General features: G+C 37.9%; 1 protein-coding gene across 1 annotated transcript in view; it reads right to left on the bottom strand.

Moving 5' to 3' along the window:
* The window catches only part of CFAP36 (cilia and flagella associated protein 36), a 28,230-nt gene extending 7,031 nt beyond the window's left edge, over nucleotides 1-21,199 (bottom strand). Inside the window, exons 1-6 of the mRNA XM_059187710.1 lie at nucleotides 20,874-21,199; nucleotides 18,010-18,074; nucleotides 17,179-17,280; nucleotides 5,711-5,825; nucleotides 1,979-2,066; nucleotides 51-102 (exon numbers count right to left, since the gene is read on the bottom strand). Of these exons, the coding sequence (XP_059043693.1) occupies nucleotides 51-102; nucleotides 1,979-2,066; nucleotides 5,711-5,825; nucleotides 17,179-17,280; nucleotides 18,010-18,074; nucleotides 20,874-20,988 (537 nt within the window). The 5' untranslated portion in view covers nucleotides 20,989-21,199. The remainder of the gene's footprint in view (nucleotides 1-50; nucleotides 103-1,978; nucleotides 2,067-5,710; nucleotides 5,826-17,178; nucleotides 17,281-18,009; nucleotides 18,075-20,873) is intronic.
* Nucleotides 21,200-23,098: the final 1,899 nt, after the last annotated feature.

Raw genomic sequence — 23,098 nt, 5'->3', positions numbered from 1 at the left:
AACGGCAATGAAATACTCCTGTTGTTATACTAAATATGTGCTGTGGGCACCTGCTTTTTTCTCTTCCTTTCTTCTTCCTGGTCATATTCCTCTTTCGATTTTCTGAAATATACAAAAATAAGGTAGAGAAGTAAATTTTCTTGTTGGTCAAAGAACCAACAAGCAACATGCTAAACTAAGCTCACAACATGTGCAAGGAATCTTGGAAACCAAGATGGAAATAATCAGGTTTTTCTTTTTCTTTTTTTTTTTTTAAAGATTTTTTATTTATTTATTTGACAGAGAGAGATCACAAGTAGGCAGAGAGGCAGGCAGAGAGAGAGAGAGGAGGAAGTACGTTCCCTGCAGAGCAGAGAGCCCGATACAGGACTCAATCCCAGGACCCTGAGATCATGACCTGAGCGGAAGGCAGCGGCTTAACCCACTGAGCCACCCAGGCGCCCTAATCAGGTTTTTCTTAAAGCAACTTAGAATCAACTGAGAAAGAGATACATGATAGGCACACACAGCATAATATAGTAACACTAACTACAGGTTCACCCATTTCTTTTGGAAATGTGAATGACCCCTAGCTGAACAAAGACCTACAGATTTGAAATCGTAAACCCAAATCTCATTGGCAAATCTGATCTCTCACTTTAAAATGATAAGACCCATCTTCCCCTCATTTTAGTTTTTCCAGGGGCACCAGAGTTATCACAAAGCTCTCCTGAAATCATTACGCCAAAGCTCTATCAGTTGCTGTAAACTGCTCACTGAGGGCCTCCAATTTAGGAAACTTTCATAACAAAGTTTTACTACTTTACAGAGCACATTCCCCTTAAAAGCCTTTAGAAAATAAAGTCTAAAAGTACAATGCTGATTAATTTTCAGACCACCAATCAACCAACAAAAGCAACCAGCTCAAGCCAAAACTACCAATCCTCTAAATCTATTAACAATTTCCTTAACTCTTCAAACCTATAAACTCAAAGCATTCTGTATTGTCTCAGGCTCCCATCTGCCCCTGCTGTGGAAAATAGGATCTGGCTGGAAGAGGCTGGGTTTACCAGCACACCTGCCTCCATCCCCACAACTACTTAGATCCCCTGGAATGAAGCACTAAGTCATGGAGCTCCTTCCATAGTTCCCCACTAGACCCATCCTCCCAATTGCCATCCTGCCTTGTCCTCCCTTCTGCTCTGAAGCTGAGAACAAGGTGGATAGGGGTAGAACTACAGATGCTAGAAGACGGTCATGTGTGTGGTTAGAATTGAAGAAAAAGGAAGGGCTCCCAAAGGAGAAGGCCGGATTCTGCAGTTGACACAATGGCTATAAGTATCCTTCTGCCCTAAGCCTCTACATTCTCAAAGGAGATTTTAAAATTAGGTACTGCAATTGTTTCTCCCTTCCAAAACTGCCAGAGGGGTCAAGAGATGACAGGCCCAAGGGGGGAAAAAAAATGCTCCTTTAGTGGCCTGCACACTCCATGCCAGGCATTTGGCTGAGAATCATGTAAGTGGGGCAAAGAAGAGACCAGCAAGACATCGTCTGGGATGGGCACTTCCCACTGCCTACTTTTCCCTTGCAGGTTACCTGCCACCCTGCCAGCTATTTCATCTGTGGAATGTGAATGTCCAGCCTCCTGCTATTAGACACCTGGAATGAGCCACTTCTAACACCAGGGTCCAGAAGCCATAGAGTGTCTTGTCACCAGGCTGGGTCTACTGGCTAGTTTCCTATTCCCATGAAGGGACGGGAAGAAGCCCCTCCCATTTAGGCTGATATGGTATGAGGCACTTGAAAATCATTTTTTCTGTGCATTAAAAAATGTTATACATAGTTATAAACAAATACAATGATACATCATTTTTATGGTTTTTCAGTAGAGAATTTAGTTACTTTCACGAGTTCATAATATTATGAGGGTAGAAAACATACACAGATCATGTCACAATATTAGTAATGATTCATTCAAAAAATAATTAAAGAATGATACCTAAGAACTTCCCTCAGGATTTTCATCTCTTCCTGTTCAAGGTCACTGACCATATCCGAACCATCTGTTAAGCAGTCAGGTAATACACCTGTTGAAAATCAAAGACCACACAAAAGAATATGAACTCTACTGAAAACATTTATTGCTCACTATTCTAATTCATCAAAAAGTACAAATGAGTTTATTAACAGTTCATTTAAAAATGTTCTAAGCTATCATCTAATTATTATATTTTTTACTTTTTCTTGTTTTAAAGAATCAACCCCACCCAAACACCACAGTTTTGTCTAGAAATTCTCTTAGTAATTATTTGTATTACCCATTAAAAGTGACCATAATACAGCAATTAAAATTAGTTAATATAAACTATCACCCCCTGTAATCATCTACAGTCTGAGGATAGACCACTGAAATCATTAAGCTCCTAATAATGAAAGCATGCTCTCAGAAGTATCCCTTAAGGACGAAAAGAGTTTCCAAAAGAAAATATACAATACTTTGTTAATTTAAACAGCATGTTAATATGCTTCATTCATGCTACAGCAAATGCTGCTGAAAAGGGTCCTGCTTACTACATTGGAAAAAGCACAGTGCTAAGCACTCAGGAGGAATATAAAGATGAAGAAAACAATCTCTGCTCTCGGAGCTTCTATCCAGATATTGGGCCAGTAACTATAAACCAGGGCAGTACCAACTTCAGCCCAATGCAAATTATAATTCATGGCAAGTAATTTTAAGTGTTGGTTGAATTTACTTTATTACCTACATCTTCCTAAGAAGCAGGTAGACTGGTAATCAGTGTTCTATTCATATCTTATTAGTATATTCTCACAACATCAGCAGCATGTGTCTTAATTTTTACCTTCCATTTCTTAATCCACAGATGACTATGGGATTTTCAATCTGCTCTAAATTAAAGTAGCTTTATTATTCTAATCCCCTTGATGTTTAAATACTTTTTTTAATTAAACTTATTTTAAGATACTTGCAGATTCACATGCGGTTGTAAGAAATAATACAGAGAGAGGTTATGCATGCACCTTTTATTCAGTTTTCCCCCAATGGTAACATCTTGAAAAATACAGTACGGCATCACAGCCAAAGAACTGACTAAAAAATACTGATCAATCTCAAGTGCATTTTTGTACTTTTTCCAGTCAAAAGATACACAATTAGTATGCTCTGGTAGTATTTCTGAGGAAATATAAAAGAACTAAGAAAAAAATGATGCAATAGTATGCAGTGCTTCAAAACCATCAAAATAGAGCACCTGGGTGGCTCAGGGGGTTAAGCCGCTGCCTTTGGCTCAGGTCATGATCTCAGGGTCTTAGGAGTCCCGCATCAGGCTCTCTGCTCAGCAGGGAGCCTGCTTCCTCCTCTCTCTCTCTCTCTTTCTCTGCCTGCCTCTCTGCCTACTTGTGATCGCTCTCTGTCAAATAAATAAATAAAATCTTTTAAAAAAAAAATCAAAATAATGCTCTGATTTGCATTTCCCCAAATTTCTTTGATAAAATACAACAAAGAATCCAGAGAGCCTTTGAATTATTCTTACTCCCAAGACAATTTTCAAATGGTCTGCAGTTCTGAGTACACTCAACATTGCTCTAAGGTACTAACTCCTTGATCTAACTTAAGCAATGTTCTTAAATGCAAGTATTAAAAATACTATGGCAGAAACAAAGTATTAGATTTTATTTAAAGATAAGCCAACATTCTCACCCTGTGGTTTGATACCAGCACTCTTCTGCATTATTGCCTCATCCTCCCTTGCTAATAGAACCCAGATTTGTTTAATTAACAGGCAGCCAAGTATTTGGAGACTTAGCCCCACTCCAACACAGGAGAGTGACTCATGATAATGGTTTCATTTTCCATGCCAGAGGGTTTAAGAAAAGCATGTGACCCCAATCCTGACCAATAGGACCTGAGGGGGAAGTTTCTGGGGTTTCCATGCAAGTTTTGTCTTGTTATCAAAAAGAGATGTACAGGAAGAAATATATCCCCTTTCTTCATGAGAAATCATTGAGTCTCATCCAATGGAGCTAGAGGGCAATCAGGAGAGATCCTCAGAAGAAGAGAGGGTAAAGATGGAAAGTGTCAGCGTTCTTAATAATATCACGGAGTTACTAACTTAACCAACATAGACTGTCTTCCTTCTTCCCTTCCTCTGGACTTCTTGTTCTGTGGGGAACGATTCTTACTGCTTAGGACATTTTCATTGAGGCTTTTTCTGCTCACGGCAGCCTGAGGCGATATCCAGCTGATACAAGCTATATGTACTTCTTCCCTTTATATTAAAATCTAAATGAGTTTCCAGTTAAATTCCAAACTGAAAACATATGGCATGCCAATATCAAGTTCACCAGCTCTTATCAAAACTGATCCCCGCAAAACAATTTTAGCTATAACATAAAATAATTATTCGCGCCCTCTAACCCATAGGTCAGAATAGGGCATAATTTCAGGAACATTCAGAGAAAAGGATTTTATAAAGCAAACCATGGTAGAAAGACAGACTGCTTCCCAGACTGACTTACACCAAAGCAACAGCACCGTTCAGGGTTAGGGTGATGTTATCTCCTACCCACAGACATCAGCTCTCACACCTGCTGTGAAAAGCATTCTAGAATTTTATAGGACAGTTATGGTGGTGCTTGGGCTCTAAGAGATAGTCTCTACTCTCATGATACTAATGAGAGAAGAATCCACAAGGGCCCTGCTTGCCCTACAACAATAGAAGCCTCTTGCTGCATGTTCCAGACCTTTAAAAGCAAACAGTACAATTGAACTATAGCTCTCACGTCTTCAAGAAGCAATTTTAAAACAGGTCCTGCTGCCAAACCGTTAAAGAGTAAATAGGCAAGGTCAAGAATATCAGTGCAGTCTATTGAGCAAAGGAACACAAAGGTATTAAGGTCAGGTTACTACAGCCAGAAATGTGAAAGGTAGTAAGAATCTGGATTGAATCTGGATTGAAAAGGAGATAGTACAATAAGAAATACGGTTAGAAACACACATGTATCAAGTCAAGATGTCAAATGTAACTCGAATACACAAGACGGGAACAAAAGCAGGAAAATCAAAGGACAAACTGAAATTAGACAAGAGAGTCAGGGAAGAGAATAACTAAAGAGAGCTATGAGGGCTTTGAGTTCGGTTTTCCTTTCCCTGACAGTAGTGCAGTCATACCTGCCCACTGTCCTAGAACAGTTCTCAGTTTGGTCCCAAAACCAGCAGCATCACCTGGGAGCTTGTTAAAAATGCAAAGCATTCAATCCCACCCCAGACCTACTGAATCAGAAGAGGGAAACAACCGTATATGTTTCAACAGCCCTCCAACAACTCCAAAAGCTCACTAACGCTGCAGAGCCACTGTCTCCTACAAAGGTCCTAACTATCATAAACCCGACAAAAAAGACTAGTCACCTTCTCTTCACAGTAACTAAAACTGTGACCATTCAAAATACTGAATTTGATAAACAAAATGACTAGGAAGAAAAATCAAGCTCTCTGAGACCTAAAACATCATTAAATCAAATTCTGGTCTGCTTTCTTTGAGATGGCAAACACAAATTGATCAGGAAAGTTTACATTCTTGAATCTCTTCAGTCAGCAAACGTGAAATACATTTATACAAAGCAGCTACATTTAAGACCATAATATAATCAGAATAGTCAAAATTGCAAAACAAAAACAAAAATTTAGCACTTAGATATAAATTCAACATGTTACCGTTTCTCTCTTGAATTATTCGAATGGCTTGCAGCTGCATTTCAATGTTTTTCTGGACCATCATTGCTTTAAAGATAGTAAAATCTTCTGCTGCCAATACAGGTTGCAAAATGGCCTATGGAAAAGAAATCTGGAAGTTAAATGAAGATTCAAGTTTTACAACTATTTCCACACACTCAGATCATTTCTATGGCAAATCATTTCTATTAATTCAAGAATGCTGTAGTAGTACTTATGGTCAAATGACTCAAAAGTTAAATTTTAAGATTCTACAAGCCTTTAATGTAAGACTCTCCCAACCCCCAGACCTCCAAGAAGCTAAGACTGACAACGGTAATATATTTTCCAAATGAGCCAGTGCTGAGTAACTCTGAAAAATAACACAGAAATTAGGCTTAGTTTTTTTAAGGTTACCACTTCAGTATCTGGATTTATTTTGCGGCCAAAATAACAATATCTATTTGGTTTTATTTCTATCACCTGAAATTTACTGTGAATAATAAATCCTAAGTACAAAATTATCCCTTAATCAATAAAAGTACCAAGTTGAATAAAAGTCAATGCAAAAAAAATAAATGGAGTCTGGAAAATAAGTGTAATGAGATATTAATAATGTGGGAAGACAATTGTCCTATATGTACAAATTTCATGTAAAAGGTAAGTTAGAAATTATGTTGTGAAATCATTTTCTGGAAGAAACAACAAATGAGATAAATTAAGGGGAAAAGTAAAGGTGTCTTCCATGGAGTACCTAAATTAACATTTCCCTAACTACAGGGGGCTATTGCCACTTCCCAAGCTAATCAATAATAAGTAGAATAAGATTTGCAATGGGTGAAAACCCAGGAGAAAACACTCAAATTTAATGCACCAGACTAAAATCTTATTTCAACCTTTCCGTGATATTAATGTAAAAGCTGAACACACAAAATCACGCAGAGGCAACCAAGGGTGTGCTATTGTTCACCAGGCAGGCTGCAGCAATAAGTCAGACACATCAACCAAAGCTCCATCAAAGAGGAAGCAAAGAGGAGGGAGCAATCAGCTCCTTCAGCAATCCGCTCACCAGAAAACCGCAGTATATAGCAAAGCAAAGCAAAATGCAAGAGCAACTCTCAGGGGGCACCTGGGTGGCTCAGTCATTAAGCATCTGCCTTGGGCTCAGGCCATGATCCCGGGGTCTTGGGATGGAGTCCCACATCGGACTCCCTGCTCAGTGGGAAGCCTGCTTCTCCCCCTGCCTGTACTTGCTCACTCCCTCCCTGTCTCTCTAATAAATAAATAAAATCTTAAAAATGCATCTCTCTCTGTGACATTTATGAGGAGTCAGCTGTAGAAAAAAATGATGGAAAGGTTCTTCCCCCTAAAGTCACATGCACTGTTCAAAAGACCCACAGCAGGGACTAGCAAGTAGACTTGACTGTGATTGGCAGCCCAAGGCTCAGTATTGAAACCAGTTGTGGACAGTCTCTGTGATAGATTAGTCATGTCTGCCAAGACAACTTGATGGGATTATGCCCCCACATAACTTTGTTCTGGGGTTTCCTAGACTTCTTATTGGTGATATTAAGGACTTTATCCCCATCAGTAATAAACTCTTTGAGAGCAGTTCTATTAATAGCAGTGTATCAACTGGAGCTTCTAACAACAAGTCAGAATTAAAGTTACACACATAATGTGTACCTTGAGGCGTCTAAGAAATGCATATTCCTAAATCGTGCCCTAAACATAATCAATTTAAAGTAGAAAATCAACAAAACTAAAAGTTGATTCTTCAAAAGTATCAATAAAACTGATAAACCTGGGTGCCTGGGTGGCTCAGTGGGTTAAGCCGCTGCCTTCAGCTCAGGTCATGATCTCGGGGTCCTGGGATCGAGTCCCACGTTGGGCTCTCTGCTCAGCAGGGAGCCTGCTTCCTCCTCTCTCTCTCTGCCTGCCTCTCTGCCTACTTGTGATCTCTCTCTGTCAAATAAATAAATAAAATCTTTTAAAAAAAAAACTGATAAACCTCTAGCTAGGTTAACTATGAACGAAAGAGAGAAAAAACATAAATTACTAATATCAGGAATGAAAAAGCAAAGAGGAGGGAGCAATCAGCTCCTTCAGCAATCCGCTCACCAGAAAACCGCAGTATATAGCAAAGCAAAGCAAAATGCAAGAGCAGCTCTTAGGGGGCACCTGGGTGGCTCAGTCATTAAGCATCTGCCTTGGGCTCAGGCCATGATCCCGGGGTCTTGGGATGGAGTCCCACATCGGACTCCCTGCTCAGTGGGAAGCCTGCTTCTCCCCCTGCCTGTACTTGCTCAGTCCAATAACTGCATATAATTCTTGACTGCCCCAGACTTAAACTACTAATAGCCTACTGATGGCCAGAAGCCTTACCAATTCATAAACACCCCATTAACACATATTGCATATGTTATATGTATTACTGCTGCATTCTTAACAATAAGCTACAGAACAGAAAATGTTATTATGAAAATCATATGGAGGAACGCCTGGGTGGCTCAGTCAGTTAAACGGCTGCCTTTGGCTCGGGTCATTATCCCAGGGTCCTGGAATCTAGTTCCACAACAGGCTCCTTGCTCGGCGGGGAGTCTGCTTCTCTCTCTCCCTCTGCCTTCCACTCTGCCTGCTTGTGTTCGCTCACTCTCTCCCTCTCTGTCAAATAAATAAGTAAAATCTTAAAAAAAAAAAAAAAAAAGAAAAGAAAGAAAGAAAGAAAGAAAAAAAAAATCATATGGAAACTAAAAGGCAAACTCCTGAATGGGAGCAGATATTTGCAAAGGACATATTCAATAAAGAGATAGTATCCAAAATATACAAAGAACTTACACAACACCAAAAAACAAATCATCCAATTAAAAATGGGCAGAAGACATGAACAGACATTTCTCCAAGGACATACGGAGTTGCCAAGAGATCCGGGAAAAGATGCTCAATGTCATTCATCATCAGGAAAATGCAAATCAAAACCACAATGAGCTATCACCATATACCTGTCAGAATGGCTAAAATTAAAACACAAGAAACAACAAGTGTTGGCGAGGATGTAGAGATAAAGGAACGCTCAGGCGCAGATGGTGGGAATACAAACTAGTATATTAAAAATTAAAAATAGAAAATTAAAATTAAAAATTAAAAATAGAAATATTATAGGACCCAGTAATTCCACTACTGGGTATTTACTCAAGGGAAAAAAAAAAACACTAATTCAAAAAGATCTAGGTATCACTATGTTCATTGCAGCATTATTTACAATAGACAAATTATGGAAGCAGCCCAAGTACACACTGATAGATGAATGGATAAGGAAGAGGTGGTATATAGCTACAATGGAATATTATTCAGCCATAAAAAAATAATGAAATCTTGACATTTGCAGCAACATGGATGGATCTAGAGAATATAATGCTAAGTGAAATAAGCAAGTGAGCTAAAGACAAATACCATATCATCTCACTCATATGTGAAATTTAAGAAACAAAAAAACAAAGGGAAAAAAGAGACAAACCAAAAAACAGATTCTTAACTACAGATAATCAATTGATGGTTACCAGAGGGAGGTGGGTGAGGGGAGAATGAAATAGGTGAAGGGGATTAAGAGTACACTTATCATGATGAGCACTAAGTAATGTATAGAATTGTTGAATCACTATGTTCTACACCTGAAACTAATATAACACTTTATGTTAACTATACTGGAATTAAAATTTAAAAAAGAAAATCATAAGGAAGAGAAAATACATTTATAGTACTGTGCTGTATTTATTTTAAAAATAAATCTGTGTAGAAGTGGACCCACACAGTTCAAACCTGTGTACAAAGGTCAACTGTAGTCTTAAGAGAAATTCCTAAAATATTCCTAACTGAATATACAACTTATTGAAATTTTCAGGGTACAGCTAAAGTAGTGTTCAGAGAAAATTTACAGCATTAAAAGCATATATTTAAAAAGAAGAAATATCTAACATCAATAATCTAAGCTTTCACTTCAGGAACTACAAAAAGAATAAATTAGGGGCGCCTAGGTGGCTCAGTAGGTTAAAGCCTTTGCCTTCAGCTTGGGTCATGCAGGGTCCTGGGATGGAGGCCCACATAGAGCTCTATGGACCACTTCCTTGAAAAACACAATCAGCCAAGCTCACACAAGTAGAAATAGACAATCTGAATAAGGTAATAGAGAGACAGGAATACTCTAACTCCATCTTTAAAAAGAAGGAACCAATAATTAACAACCTTCCAAAACAGAAAGCTCCAGGCGTAGCTGGGTCCCCCGGTAAATTCTACCAAATATTTAATGAAGAAATTACACAATTCTCCATAAAATAAAAAAAGATCAAACTTTGAAGAAAAGTTATAGATTCATATTATTTCTCAAAATAATAATAATCACATATTTATTTGTAGAAGTTAAATAGCATAACCTACAGAACTGATATAAAAGCCTTTCTATTGATTCAAATTATTGAGGAGAAAAAAAGTATGACTTTAAAATCCACTTTCCCTGCTACACATAACTTATTCAGTGTCCATGCTATTGTCCCACCAGCCCTCCCTGAATGATTCAGGGTAGGATTTACATGTATTTGAACATGCATATGAAAATTTGCCCTTAGATAAGAATCCTCAAAAAAAAAATTCACCAATTCCTCACAATCTCTTCCTAAAAATAGAAGCAGAGAATACTCCCTAACTTATTTTATGTAGCCAACATTACACTGATACCAAAATCAGACAAAATGCTACAAGAAAGAATAGTATTTCTCATGAACACAGATAGAAAAATACTCAACAAAATACTAGCAGATTAAATCCCAACAATTATACACCATGACCAAGAGGGATTTATTCTAGTTATGCAAGTTGGTTCAACACCCAAAAATTAATTAATGTAATTCATTAATCACATGAAAAGTCTAAAAAAGAAAGATCACACTGTCATATCAATAGATGCAGAAGAGGATTTGACAAAATCCAACATTCATTCATGATAATACTTTCAGCAAATGAGGAATAGATAGGAATTTCCTTGACCTGATAAAGAACATCTATAAAAAACTGACAACTAGGGGCGCCTGGGTGGCTCAGTGGGTTAAAGCCTCTGCCTTCAGCTCAGGTCATGATCCCAGAGTCTTGGGATCGAGCCCCGCATCGGGCTGTCTGCTCCGCGGAGAGCCTGCTTCCTCCTCTCTCTCTGCCTGCCTCTCTGCCTACTTGTGATCTCTGTCTGTCAAATGAATAAATAAAATCTTTTTAAAAAATAAATAAATAAAAAATTTAAATAAATAAAATAAAACACTTCCACTTGGTGAAAGACACTGTTAGAGAAAGAAAAGACAAGCCACAGAAGAACATTTTGTGAAATATTTGCAAAACACATACCTGATAAAGGAGACTTGCATCAAAAATTGTATACAAAGAACTCTTAAACTCAACTACTAGAAAACAACTCAATTTTAAAATGGGCAAAAGTGGGACGCCTGGGTGGCTCAGTGGGTTAAGCCGCTGCCTTCGGCTCAGGTCATGATCCCAGCGTCCTGGGATCGAGTCCCACATCGGGCTCCTTGCTTGGCAGGGAGCCTGCTTCTCCCTCTGCCTCTGTCTACCACTCTGTCTGCCTGTGCTCGCTCTCTCTCCCTCTCTCTCTGACAAATAAATAAATAAAATATTTAAAAAATAATAAAATAAAATAAAATGGGCAAAAGTAAACCATTATAAACCTAATTAGAATGCCTAACATGCAAAAAACTAACTATATGAAGTGCTGCTGAAGATGTGCAGCAACAGGAACTCCCATTCACTGCTGGTGAAAATTCTAAATGGTACAACTACTTTAGAAGAGACTTTGGAAATTTCTTACAAAGCTAAACTTAATCTTACTGTATAAACCAGCAATCTTGCTCCTAGGTTTTATTTGCCCAAATGAATTGAAAACTTTGTCCACATAAATATGAATATTTGTAGCAGCCTTTTCATAATTACCGAAGACTGGAACACACCAAAATGTTCTTCAAAAGGTAGACTGATAAACTGTGGTACATCCATATAAAAGAATGTTATTCGGCAATAAAAAGAAACAAACTATCAAACAACAAATAAAATGAAAGAACCTTAATTTCATACTGCTTAGCAAAAGAAGCCAGTCTGAAAAGGTATATGCTGCATGATCCCAATTATATGATATTCTGAAAAAGGCAAACGAGAGAGCCTGTAAAACGCAGTGGTTGCCAGGAGCAAGGATGGAAAGGATAAAGATGTAGGATACAGGGGACTTTTAAGACAGTAAAAGTATTGGGGCGCCTGGGTGGCTCAGTGGGTTAAAGCCTCTGCCTTCGGCTCGGGTCATGATCCCAGTGTCCTGGCTCTCTGTTCAGCAGGGATCCTGCTTCCTCCTCTCTCTCTCTGCCTGCCTCTCTGACTACTTGTAATCTCTGCCTGTCAAATAAATAAAATCTTATTTAAAAAAAAAAAGACAGTGAAAGTATTTTGTAAGATACCATAATGGTGGATATGTGACACTGTGTATTTGGCAAAATCCACAAAACTGCAGAACACAAAGAGTAAACTTAATGTCAACCTCGGACATTAGTTAAAATAATAATGATGATGATAATGTTTCTTTTATTTATTTATTTATTTATTTATTTATTTGACAGAGATCTCAAGGAGGCAGAGAGGCAGGCAGAGAGAGAGAGGAGGAAGCAGGCTCCCTGCTGAGCAGAAAGCCCGATGCAGGGCTTGATCCCAGGACCCTGAGATCATGACCTGAGCCGAAGGCAGAGGCTTAACCCACTGAGCCACCCAGGCGCCCCGATGATGATGTTTCAATGCTGCCTCCTCAATTTTAACAAATATACCATACTAATGAAAGATGTTAGTAATAAGGGACATTGTACTATCTGCTTAATTTTCTGTAAACCTAAAACTGTTCTAAAAAATAAATCCTATTAGGACGCCTATGGGGCTCAGTCGGTTAAGTGTTGGACTCTTGATTTCAGCTCAAGTCATGATCTCAGGATGGTGAAATGGAGATCTGCATAGAGCCCCGGGTCAGGCTCCGGCTCAGCGTGAAGCCTGCTTGAGATTCCTCTGCCCCTTCCCCCTGCTCTTGCGCTCCCTTTCTCTCTCTCCAATAAAGAAATAAAATCTTAAAAAAAAGAAAAGAAAATCTTTATAAAACTTTTAAAACCTATTAATTTTTAAAATCTTACTAGTACTCACACAAAATATTGTTAATTATCCTGTGTGTATTTTTATTTTTTATTTTTTTTAAGATTTTATTTAGTTATTTGACAGAGATCACAAGTAGGCAGAGAGGCAGGCAGAGAGAGAGGGAGGAAGCAGGCTCTCTGCTGAGCAGAGAGCTCCATGCGGGGCTCAATTCCAGGACCCTGAGACCATGACCCAAGCTGATGGCAGAGGCTTTAACCCACTGAGCCACCCAGGCACCCCTATCCTGTGTGTATTTTTAGAAAATGAAAGTTATACCACATATGTAATCTTTTCAATGATCCAAGTTATTGGAAAAACATCATAATTTTGCCAAATTACTACCATAACACAAATGTTTCTGAAAGTGTTAATTTTTATGTTCTAAAAGTCAAAGCAAATCAAGTATGAAAAGCAAAAAATACTGTTTGTCTCTTACCGTATAGCAGTATTTTGCAATACAGTGCATAGAAATCAATGATGATGATTACCCTCAACAAAAAATCACAAGGAAGTCATAACGAAGGAAGTCATTTTTGCCTACTTCGGTTGGAAACCACCACAAAATTACAAAATTCAACTGAAGGTGACTGAAATAGTAAATATCTCAGTAGTTATTATAATATCATATTTTCTGAACAGTTAATTCATGAGCATGTTTTAAGAAATCACAGATTTAACAGAAAAAATGCTCTCACAGGTTTTTTGTTGTTGTTGTCTTAAACCAGAGTTCTTCTTCTGATACACTCGCTACTCCTGCTGACTTCAATAAACAGAGTATGGCAGGAGCAGTGGCCTAGGCATAATGATGACCAAACAGGAGAAAAGAATTTTGCTAATGGGCTTCAGCAGTATAATGCAATGGGAGCTGGTTTAAACAATCAAAACCAAACCAAAACAAAAGAAATTACCTACTCAATAACTAAGGATAAGCAACTCGTTTCTTGAGTTAATTCGTAGACACCCTACAGTGGCATAATGGACTCAGCATTCTGATCTTTCTGTATAAAGACTATATTATTAGGGCACCTAGGTGGCTCAGTGGTTAAAGCCTCTGCCTTCAGCTCCAGTCATGATCCCAGGGTCCTAGGATCGAGCCCCGCATCAGGCTCTCTGTCTAGTAGGAAGCCTGCTTCCTCCTATCTCTGTCTCTGCCTACCTGCCTACTTGTCTGTCAAATAAATAAATAAAATTTAAAAAAAAAAAAACTACATTATTGCTGCAAAGTAGTAAATAAAATAGCTTTAAATTGTTTTTCTGGTAATGGGGATAGCCTTGTGCTGATTTAAATCATGTTGCTATTCAGTATTCGATGCTAAGTGCTTGCTCCAGAAGAGAATGCAGCTAACTAGTCCACATGGGGATTGAACCAATGACCCTGGCCTAATTAGCACACTGCTAATCAACCACCAAAATAGCTAGTATTAATTAGGAGGTGTTTCCATTTATAGACCACCTTATAAATGTCAATTATTGTGCTAAATGCTTTATGATCATTATCTCTTAAATTATGCAAAAACTTTTCAAAGTAGATACTATCCAGATTTTACAGATGTGGAAACAGAATCAGAATGGATAAGAAAGGAAAACAGCACAACAAACTTACAGCTAGTAAATGAAAGATCTAGGACTCAAATCTAGGTCTGTCTGTATCAAAAGGCTTGCCTCCTTGTACATAGCAAGACCATATTACCAATCAACTCCAAATAAATCAAAAGGTACTGCATTGCAGAACAAAAGAGAAAGATGTGTTACTCTTGATCTGAAAACAGTATTTTAAAATTCTGAACATCTTCATTCAATTTAATGTTATTCAAATAATGGGGGTGCCTGGGAGGCTCAGTGAGTTAAACCTCTGCTTTAGACTCAGGTAATGATCTCAGGGTCCTGGGATCGAGCCCCACATTGCGCTCTCTGCTCAGTGGGGAACCTGTCCCCCCGCCACTGTTCGCCTCTCTGACTACTTGTGATCTCTCTCTCTGTCAAGTAAATAAATAAAATCTTTAATAAAAAAAATAAAGTTATCTGAATAATGAAAACAAAAGGTGGATATGTCTGCTATTAGCATGAACATCTTTATTCACAAAGTAATTCAGGCTCATTCATAATGACTTAATTGAGAGGTTGACAAATATTCACCAATGTAGAAAACATTCCTGAAAAACAAATATCAACATCTTAAAAGAAACCTAAATAGTAGTTAATAATTTTCAAATTATTCCTGCCCACCTAAAAAGGAGAAGAAAATAAATCCTATTATTACTCCTTAAACTAAATTTATGGTACATAAAAAATAAAAGCTATTGGTGAACTTTAAAACAACTTTTGCTTTATAGCATTATTAATGAATAAAACCAGATACTTATTTACATTAGTTGGGGCATACCAATAATATTTAAACATTTTTTCAAAATGTCATGTTATATTAAAGATGTTCTATCTCTAGAATCAGAGATGATTGCAAAATAAGAAAACTTGTATAATAGAGAAGTATAGTAGGAAGCACTGGATTAAACAGTAGTCAAAGCACCCTCTTCTAGGCCATGATAAAAAGTAATTTAAGTTAAGAAACATTTATTAAGAACTACCTACTACTAACTAGGTTCACATCTATGAGATGAGACATCGGGAATACAAAGATACTAAAAACATCTCAAAGGATTTATAATCTAGTAAGGCAAATAGACTTCTAAGAAACTATAATTTGGGGCAGAGTACCAAAAATGTGAAAATGTCCAGTGAGATAGAATGAGTGCTGGTTCACCCTAGCATACCAGAGATTGAGAAAATTGCCACAAGAAGTAACATTTTAGCAAGGCCCTCATGATAAAAAGGATTTATCTGGTAAGGAAAAAATACTGGGGTGGGGAGGTGAGGGCCAAACATTCCAGGGTTAGGGAATAGCATGAGCAAATCCAGATGCATGGATGCTTACAAGATCAAGTGGCCTGGAATAACAATAGTACATAACATATCAGGGAACTACAGCAGGAGGAGACTGAAAATCTAATTTAGGGTCACATCACAGACAATCCTCACTATCATCAGGCTAAGGAATTACAGTTTATTTAGAGAAGATGGAAAGCTAAAGCAACTTGTTGAGAAGGCTTCTGAGCAAGGGCTTACAGTTGGGAGTGCCTGGGCTGGTATGGTATCCTGCACTACTACTTACTTAGCAGTGGACTTTGCACTAGTCACTTAACATAGCTGTGCGTTAGGTTTTTCACTTCTAAGTGGAAATAAAACAGTGCCAAAATCTTAAGGGGCAGCAGCAAGGTTAAATGACATAATACGTGTCAAGTGTCTAAAACAGCAGCTAACATGAGCCCTCAGTAAATATGTTACAAATACACATAATATCCATTTCAAATCAGCACTGCAGAACTAATGAGACAATAAAAGTAGTTCCAGGGGTGCCTAGGTAGATCAGTTAACTGTCAGACTCTTGGTTTCGCTTCAGGTCATGGGTTATGAGATGGAGGCCCATATCTGGCTCCATGCTCAACACAAAGTCTACTTGGGATTCTCTCTCCTCCTCCCTCTGCCCCTGGCCCCTGTATTCTCTCTCTCTTTCTCCTTCTCTCTTCCTCTCTCTCTCCCTCAAAATAAACAAATAAATAGATCTCTACAAAATCTACACAATTTTAAAAATAAAAATAGCTCCAAGGGAAGGAAGCCCCAGGAAATGTGCACTATAAAACTGCTAAGATTAAAAAAGAGGCAACTGATAAACTGTCAGAGATCTATATAAATACAACAGTAATACATAAATAGAACAATAGAACAGTGTATATAAATAAAAACTGTGATCTATCCTAGTTCTGCAGTCGAAAAGTTCCTTTTTAACTGCATTAACTGCATTAGTTCATTCATGTCTCAAATTTTTTTTTTTTTTTTTTTTTTTTAAGAGACAGAGAGAGAGGGGAGAGGGAGGGGCAAAGGGAGCAAGAGAAAGAATTCCAAGCAGGCTTCAGGCCCAGCAGGGAGCCCCACATAGGGCTTGATCCCATGACCCTGAGATGATGACAAAAGCTGAAATCACGAATGGGAACGCTTAACCAACTGACCCACCCGGTGCCCCACAAATTATCATTTCTTAAGGTAATTATAAAAAGAACCCACATGTGATGAATTAGCTTTTTACTCATACAATGTCTAAAATAGTATCCTTCGACAAACAAATATAGCAAATTTAAGTGAAACGCTGGGCATTTTTATTAAAACTATATGTTAGCAGAATGACACAAAAGCAGAACCTGTGATGTACGGGTCTTTGCAAGAGGAGAAGTGCATGCTTCTTGAAACTGATCTTCATTAATTCCAATTTCTTTGAGGTAACTTTCTAACAGCTTTTCAACCTAAAAAGAGAAAGTGTAACTTTTCCAATTTACATAGAAAAATTCGAATGACAGTTTTCATGTTAAGTGTCAGGATAATCAAATGTTTGCTTGCAATTATTAATCTACATAAAATTATACTATATGGCAATGACAATGTCTTTCACCAAAAAACTCCACAAACAATGGAAAGTTAAAATTTCTGCAGAGAATCAAATGAAATTTTATTTCCTCTACTTGAAATAACTGGTCAGGGTCATGACAGTCAATGGGGTACGACTCTTCCGCTACTCAGAGGCATTTTTTAAAAATCACAAGACAACCATGGCAAATAACTAACACTTATCTAGACGAATCAGCAGATTATGAATAAAATTTAAAGATTAGATGCAAGATCCCTTAAAATAGTTGTCCTAAATTCATTTCTTAGATTCTAGAGTAGAAGAGATAAGAAGTCAAAAGGATGAAATGCTCAGAGATGCCTTAGGGCCTGATGGAACTAGTAGTACTATTAGGGTAGACTGGATTTTTTATTTTTTATTTTTTTAAGAAGGCTCTATTCCCAATATGGGGCTTGAACTCACAATCCCAAGGTTAAGAGTCACATGCTCTATAGCAGAGCCAGCCAGGTGTACCAAGAATGGATTTTTTTAATTAAAGAATTTTAAAATGGAAAAAGTCCATGTTTTTAATTTAGAAAAGCTAAAATTATTTTAATTACTTTTAATAATCAATGGAAAAAATACTCACTAGTTCTTTGTATTCCTGGTGAATCTCTGTATAGGTCAATTTGCTTTCTTCTTCATCATCAAAAACTAAATTTAAAAGAAAAATATTACTGTATAGTGTACAAAATCAAATCATTTCATTAATGCAAATATAAAAGTGCACTCATTATATCTTACAATAGAATTCTCATTCTTATAACCTAGCTCTTCAGCTTTGAATTCTTGAATTAAAAAAACTCTATGTGCATATATATACATGATATATACATATATGCATATTTGTAATAATATGTTATATGTATAGCATATAACAGTGTTAACTATAAACAAGTTTCATGTTTGTTTATAGTTTCATATGTAAGATCTATTTCATATGTAAGAAAAACACTAATTTGCTACTTTCAATAATAAAAGGTAACAATTTATAAACCTTTAATGTAATATTATTAATAGTTTTTAAACATTAATTCCTTTTACAACAGACTCCAGATTATGTTATCATAATTTGCTGATATAAATTTTACTGTAAGTGACTAGGCCATTTTTGCTCTATATAAATCAGTAATGAAATTAAAATAAATAAAACCAAAACAAATGTTTACTCAATGATCATATGTATGAAACAATGTGGATTAGAAAGATACATATTCCATCAAGAAATGATAATTAATTAGGGAAACAGGCCAAATTCATGAATTGTTAACAATAAACTTTTCAAAATTCCCCCTAAATGACCCAAAATGCAAACTAACTTCTTTAATTTTCTACTTAAAGCTCTTCAATGACTGTTCTTTGACTAAATAATAAATGCAAAATCCTCAGAAGGCCAGACAAAAATTCCAAGTCTCATCTCTTGTCATCCAAAACCCAAACTTTGCACTCTTAACATACATCAGTACTTGGAATATCACCATACATAATACACACCGTGCTTCAAACTCCTGTACATTTGCTCAGGTGTTCCTAGAGTTTTCTGTCTTTACCCAGTCCTCTTCTCCCAACTATTATTCTTCATGACACATGCAAATGGCACATTCTCTAAGACTTGCCACCCACTCTCAACTCCTGGGCTGGTTAGATCCTTTCCTCTGAACTCAAAATAGAGCCACATGCCCTCCTTTATTATAACACCTGCCAATTCAGATTTAAATTCCATTTACCTGCCTGTCTTCCATACTAAATCATAAACTTCTCAGCCACAAGGATTTTGTTTCATTCCTATTTCTATCCCCAGCTTCTGGCCCACATACACTCAATAAATGCTTATTGAAATAAATGCTGATATCACAGGTTGTACAAAACTAATCTTTAAAGACTAGCACACTAACAACCTAAAGTCACTTTAACACTTATTTCAAGTTGCAATGGGATGTTACTTCCACCTCTACTGGCATCTGCTCTGTGTAACACTGGGCATACACACAATACAGCAATAATTTAAACTGTTTCTAGTTAGTTCTAAAATCAAATTACTACATTACATGTGTATAAAGTTGAAGATTACTGCTTCCCTGTGCTACACAGTCAGATGTATTACTACTGAGATGCAACCACTTTTGACATTTGGGGATTAAAAAAGGCAATGCTTTAATTTTTTTTTTTTTTCATTTTAGCATTTAGTCTCAGAGGGGTAAATAGAATGAAAGAGTGACATAATTCTTTTTTTCTCCCAAAGGAGGTCAGAATTCCACATGCTTCATCTGGCTCAGAATTCTAAATTCTTAAAAAGATCACAAATAAAAATTATTTTAAACTTCTTTAGAAATTACACATAAAAACAATACTTAAATACTATCTGGATTTTTATTATGGCATAATTTTGATTATGGTAATGAAAAGATTCAGTGGTCAAACTAAAGTTTATCTTTACCAAATTCATGGACCCTTAGGGTTGAAAGGACTCTCAAAAGCTCATGGGGGGGGGGGGGAGGCTCATCCAGGATAACCATTTGATGGTTATCTCCATTAAGTTGCTGTCAAATCCATTTAAACACTGCTACCCTCTGGGGAACTCATTACCTTCTGAGATAGGCTAACTTAACTGGGATACATTCTGCTATAGCACACTTCCTTCATAGAAATTTGTCTGTGGCTTGAACGCATTAACCCTAGCTCTATGCTACTGAAGCTTACAAGTCTAAACCCTCCAACACAAGGCAGATGTTCAAATGATTGAGGGATATTGCTACCCTACAAGTCCTGCCTGCTAAACACCAATGGTATCGTTGGGCATTCATTCATATGACATGGTTTCTAGCTCCTTTTCCATACCTGGGCTCCAGTTTGTCTCGGAGAACTGAACGCAGAATCTAAGCGTGAATGATCAGGACCCAGAGGTCCTTTGCCCTCACAGGGAATGTTAGGCCACCTTTATATACCTTAGTTGTTACAAGATACGCCCCCTCCCCATTTTTGGTATATCCGAGAGTCGAGAGTAAAGGTAAACATGCCTCTAGGTCGCCAGCTCTGGGCCTGCTGGAGTAACAGCGTGCGCACCCTTTGCGGTTAACTGTTAGATCAGGAAGGAACACTACGCAAACTCATCTCTCTCCTCCCCAGTCTCTGCGGAAATTGCTGAAGCCCACCCAAACAGGGCACCTGCCCAAGGAAGAAACGTGCAGGGTAAGGTGAGAGACCCAACATAGGATGGAAATCTAATGATTTTCGGATGTGTGCTTGGGCCCAAAGAAAGGGGAGTCCCTGTCTTCAGTTCCATGAAGGAAGACACTGACGCAGTGACAGCAATACCTCCAACAAACCAGCTCTGAACCTGGCGGACAGGGGTAAGACCTGAGAGATGAGAGATGGTTCGTGGTGACCACCTTCTGCCGATCGCTGGCGAGAGAGAGGCGAGAAAGAATGGTCGCTTCGGGATCTGGTTTTTACCTTCACATTTCTGCTCCACAAAGTCCAAGATGGGGATGGACCAGTCCGGGCCTCGCAGGAACCCAGCGATGCTCTCCACCACCCATTCCACCTCATCCTCTTCTTCCGCAGCCATCCCGCTCCGCGGGACGCCGCGGAACCCTAGGCCAGACCCCCAGAGCCTGCGTAAGGCCCTTGGGCCGTAGGGGGACGAGAAAGAATGGGAGAAGAAAGAGTGGTCCCCGCAGTAGCCCTGGTCCGGGGACGAAACCTACAAACCAGTAACGTAAAATGGTCGCTATGGCAACACGCGCAGCCGCCCAGGACAGCCTACCGGAAGTGAAGCCTGCTTGGCCGGAGCCTGCGATCTCAGAGAGACGCATTTGAAGAACGTTTCCGATTGGCTAGAAAAGGACCGTACCTAATCAAAAGATAGCCTTCCGCCCATTGGCCCGGAGTTGCTAGGGCGGAGAGCAAAAGTGTAGCCATTGGCTGGAGGCCCTAGCAGGACTCGACGTTTCTTCTTCCAAGCAGTGCGTGCGAGCCAGGAAGTGGCGCAGTGAGGTACGCGGGATGACGGGTCTTACTTCTGTGAGGGCTGCAAGAGCTTCGGTTCGCCGTTGTATACCCTCCATTTCAGTGCCAACCATTTTCAAACCCACTGGCCCAATAACTTTTGCAATAAAGGGGTTGTTTGAAAATACAAAGCCGAGCTTTGCTGATCGGCTCTCTCTTTCTATCTCATAGTTCCAGGCGGGTCTTTAACCTTTCATGGGTAGATAGAAAAAACCAGAATTAGGAGATTTTCAAGAGCAAAATCGAATTCAGTGTTCATTTAAATAAATGTTTACATTTTATGTAACCCAAATCTTACGTCAGACAGCACCAACTCAAATTTTTAAATTAGGATCCACTGTGGAATGGGTCTTCAGAGGTCATTGCCAAGGTCTTCGGTGTCCCCAAATCTCTTTCAACAACAGCCTTATATGTTGTTACAGTAAGTTTTCAAGATCCAATTAACTGTTTCAATTTATGAATGAGGCAGCATCCCATCTGGCAAGTAGAGGAGAGCCCCAAAGGGCCAGGAAAGGAAAGGTTTTTAAAGACTTTTTAAAGGTGTGGGAAAAAGGAAATTGTTAACAAAGAATCCATTGTTTGAGGCAAGGTCACCCTCCTGAGGGGGACAAAAAGGGTGTATCAGTAAGTTTCCTAATGCTGACCGAGAAAACCCCATGTTGACTGGTTAGAGGTTATATTTCTAGGCCAAAATGACAGGTTGGCTTTTTTTAAGTGTTGGTTTACTGGTTCCGGGCCTTAACCTAAGTGACACCATTTTAGGCCTGTGGTTTTCTTTTTAGCAATATATTTATATAAATGAGATCATATTATATGTGTAACCACAGAACTTTTTTCACTATGAGGTCACTTTTCGTGTGAAAATATAGAACTCCTTTTTTGCAACTGCATAGTATTCTATGAACTACCATTTAGCCTATTTTTACTTTGCATATATATATATATATATATATATATATATATATACACACACACACACACCTAGAATACCTTAGTGATTGCAGAAATGTGATGCTTAATGTGCAGTCTTTTTCTCCCTTTGTAATGTGGGTGTACTCTACCATTTTTTCCTTACAAACTGCTGAAATAAACATCTTTGTGTCACTAAGAGCTATTGATTTTATGGACTATTCTAAGGGGTAGATTCCAGCAGAATTCCTAAATGAAAGTATAGATGTCTTGATTTATTAAACTAATCTTCAACTGCTAGATTAAATTACTTCAATTTTTAAAACTCAAACAGTTCTGCAATGAACATACTTCACATATATTTTTGAACCCAAGTCTCATTATTTCCTTTGAATAAATTCCCAAATGGAAAATTACTGAATTTATTTAAAAAATCCTTTTGAAAAATGTCTTTGCCAATCTACTAGGTTAAAAATAAAACATAGTTTTAGTTTCCTTTTTAAATTTGAAATGGAGCATTATTTGACATGGATTAACCTTTGTGTTTGTTCCTGGGTTAGCTTTCTATATCTTTTGACCATATTTTTATTGGGATGTTCTTTTTTTTATTGATATTTAAGAGCTTTTTATACATTATTATAAGAATTTTAACCCTTTGACACATGTTGCAGTGACATGCTTGTCATTTGTCTTTTGATTTAGTTCATTGTACCTTTTATTATATGGAAGTTTTGTATTATCCATGTAGACTTTAAATAGGA

The sequence above is a fragment of the Mustela lutreola genome, chromosome 9 (assembly GCF_030435805.1).
Source record: "Mustela lutreola isolate mMusLut2 chromosome 9, mMusLut2.pri, whole genome shotgun sequence".
NCBI classification, from domain to species: Eukaryota; Metazoa; Chordata; class Mammalia; order Carnivora; family Mustelidae; genus Mustela; species Mustela lutreola.
The sequence above is the reverse complement of the archived record's forward strand: the minus strand, read 5'-3'. Positions and strand labels throughout refer to the sequence as shown.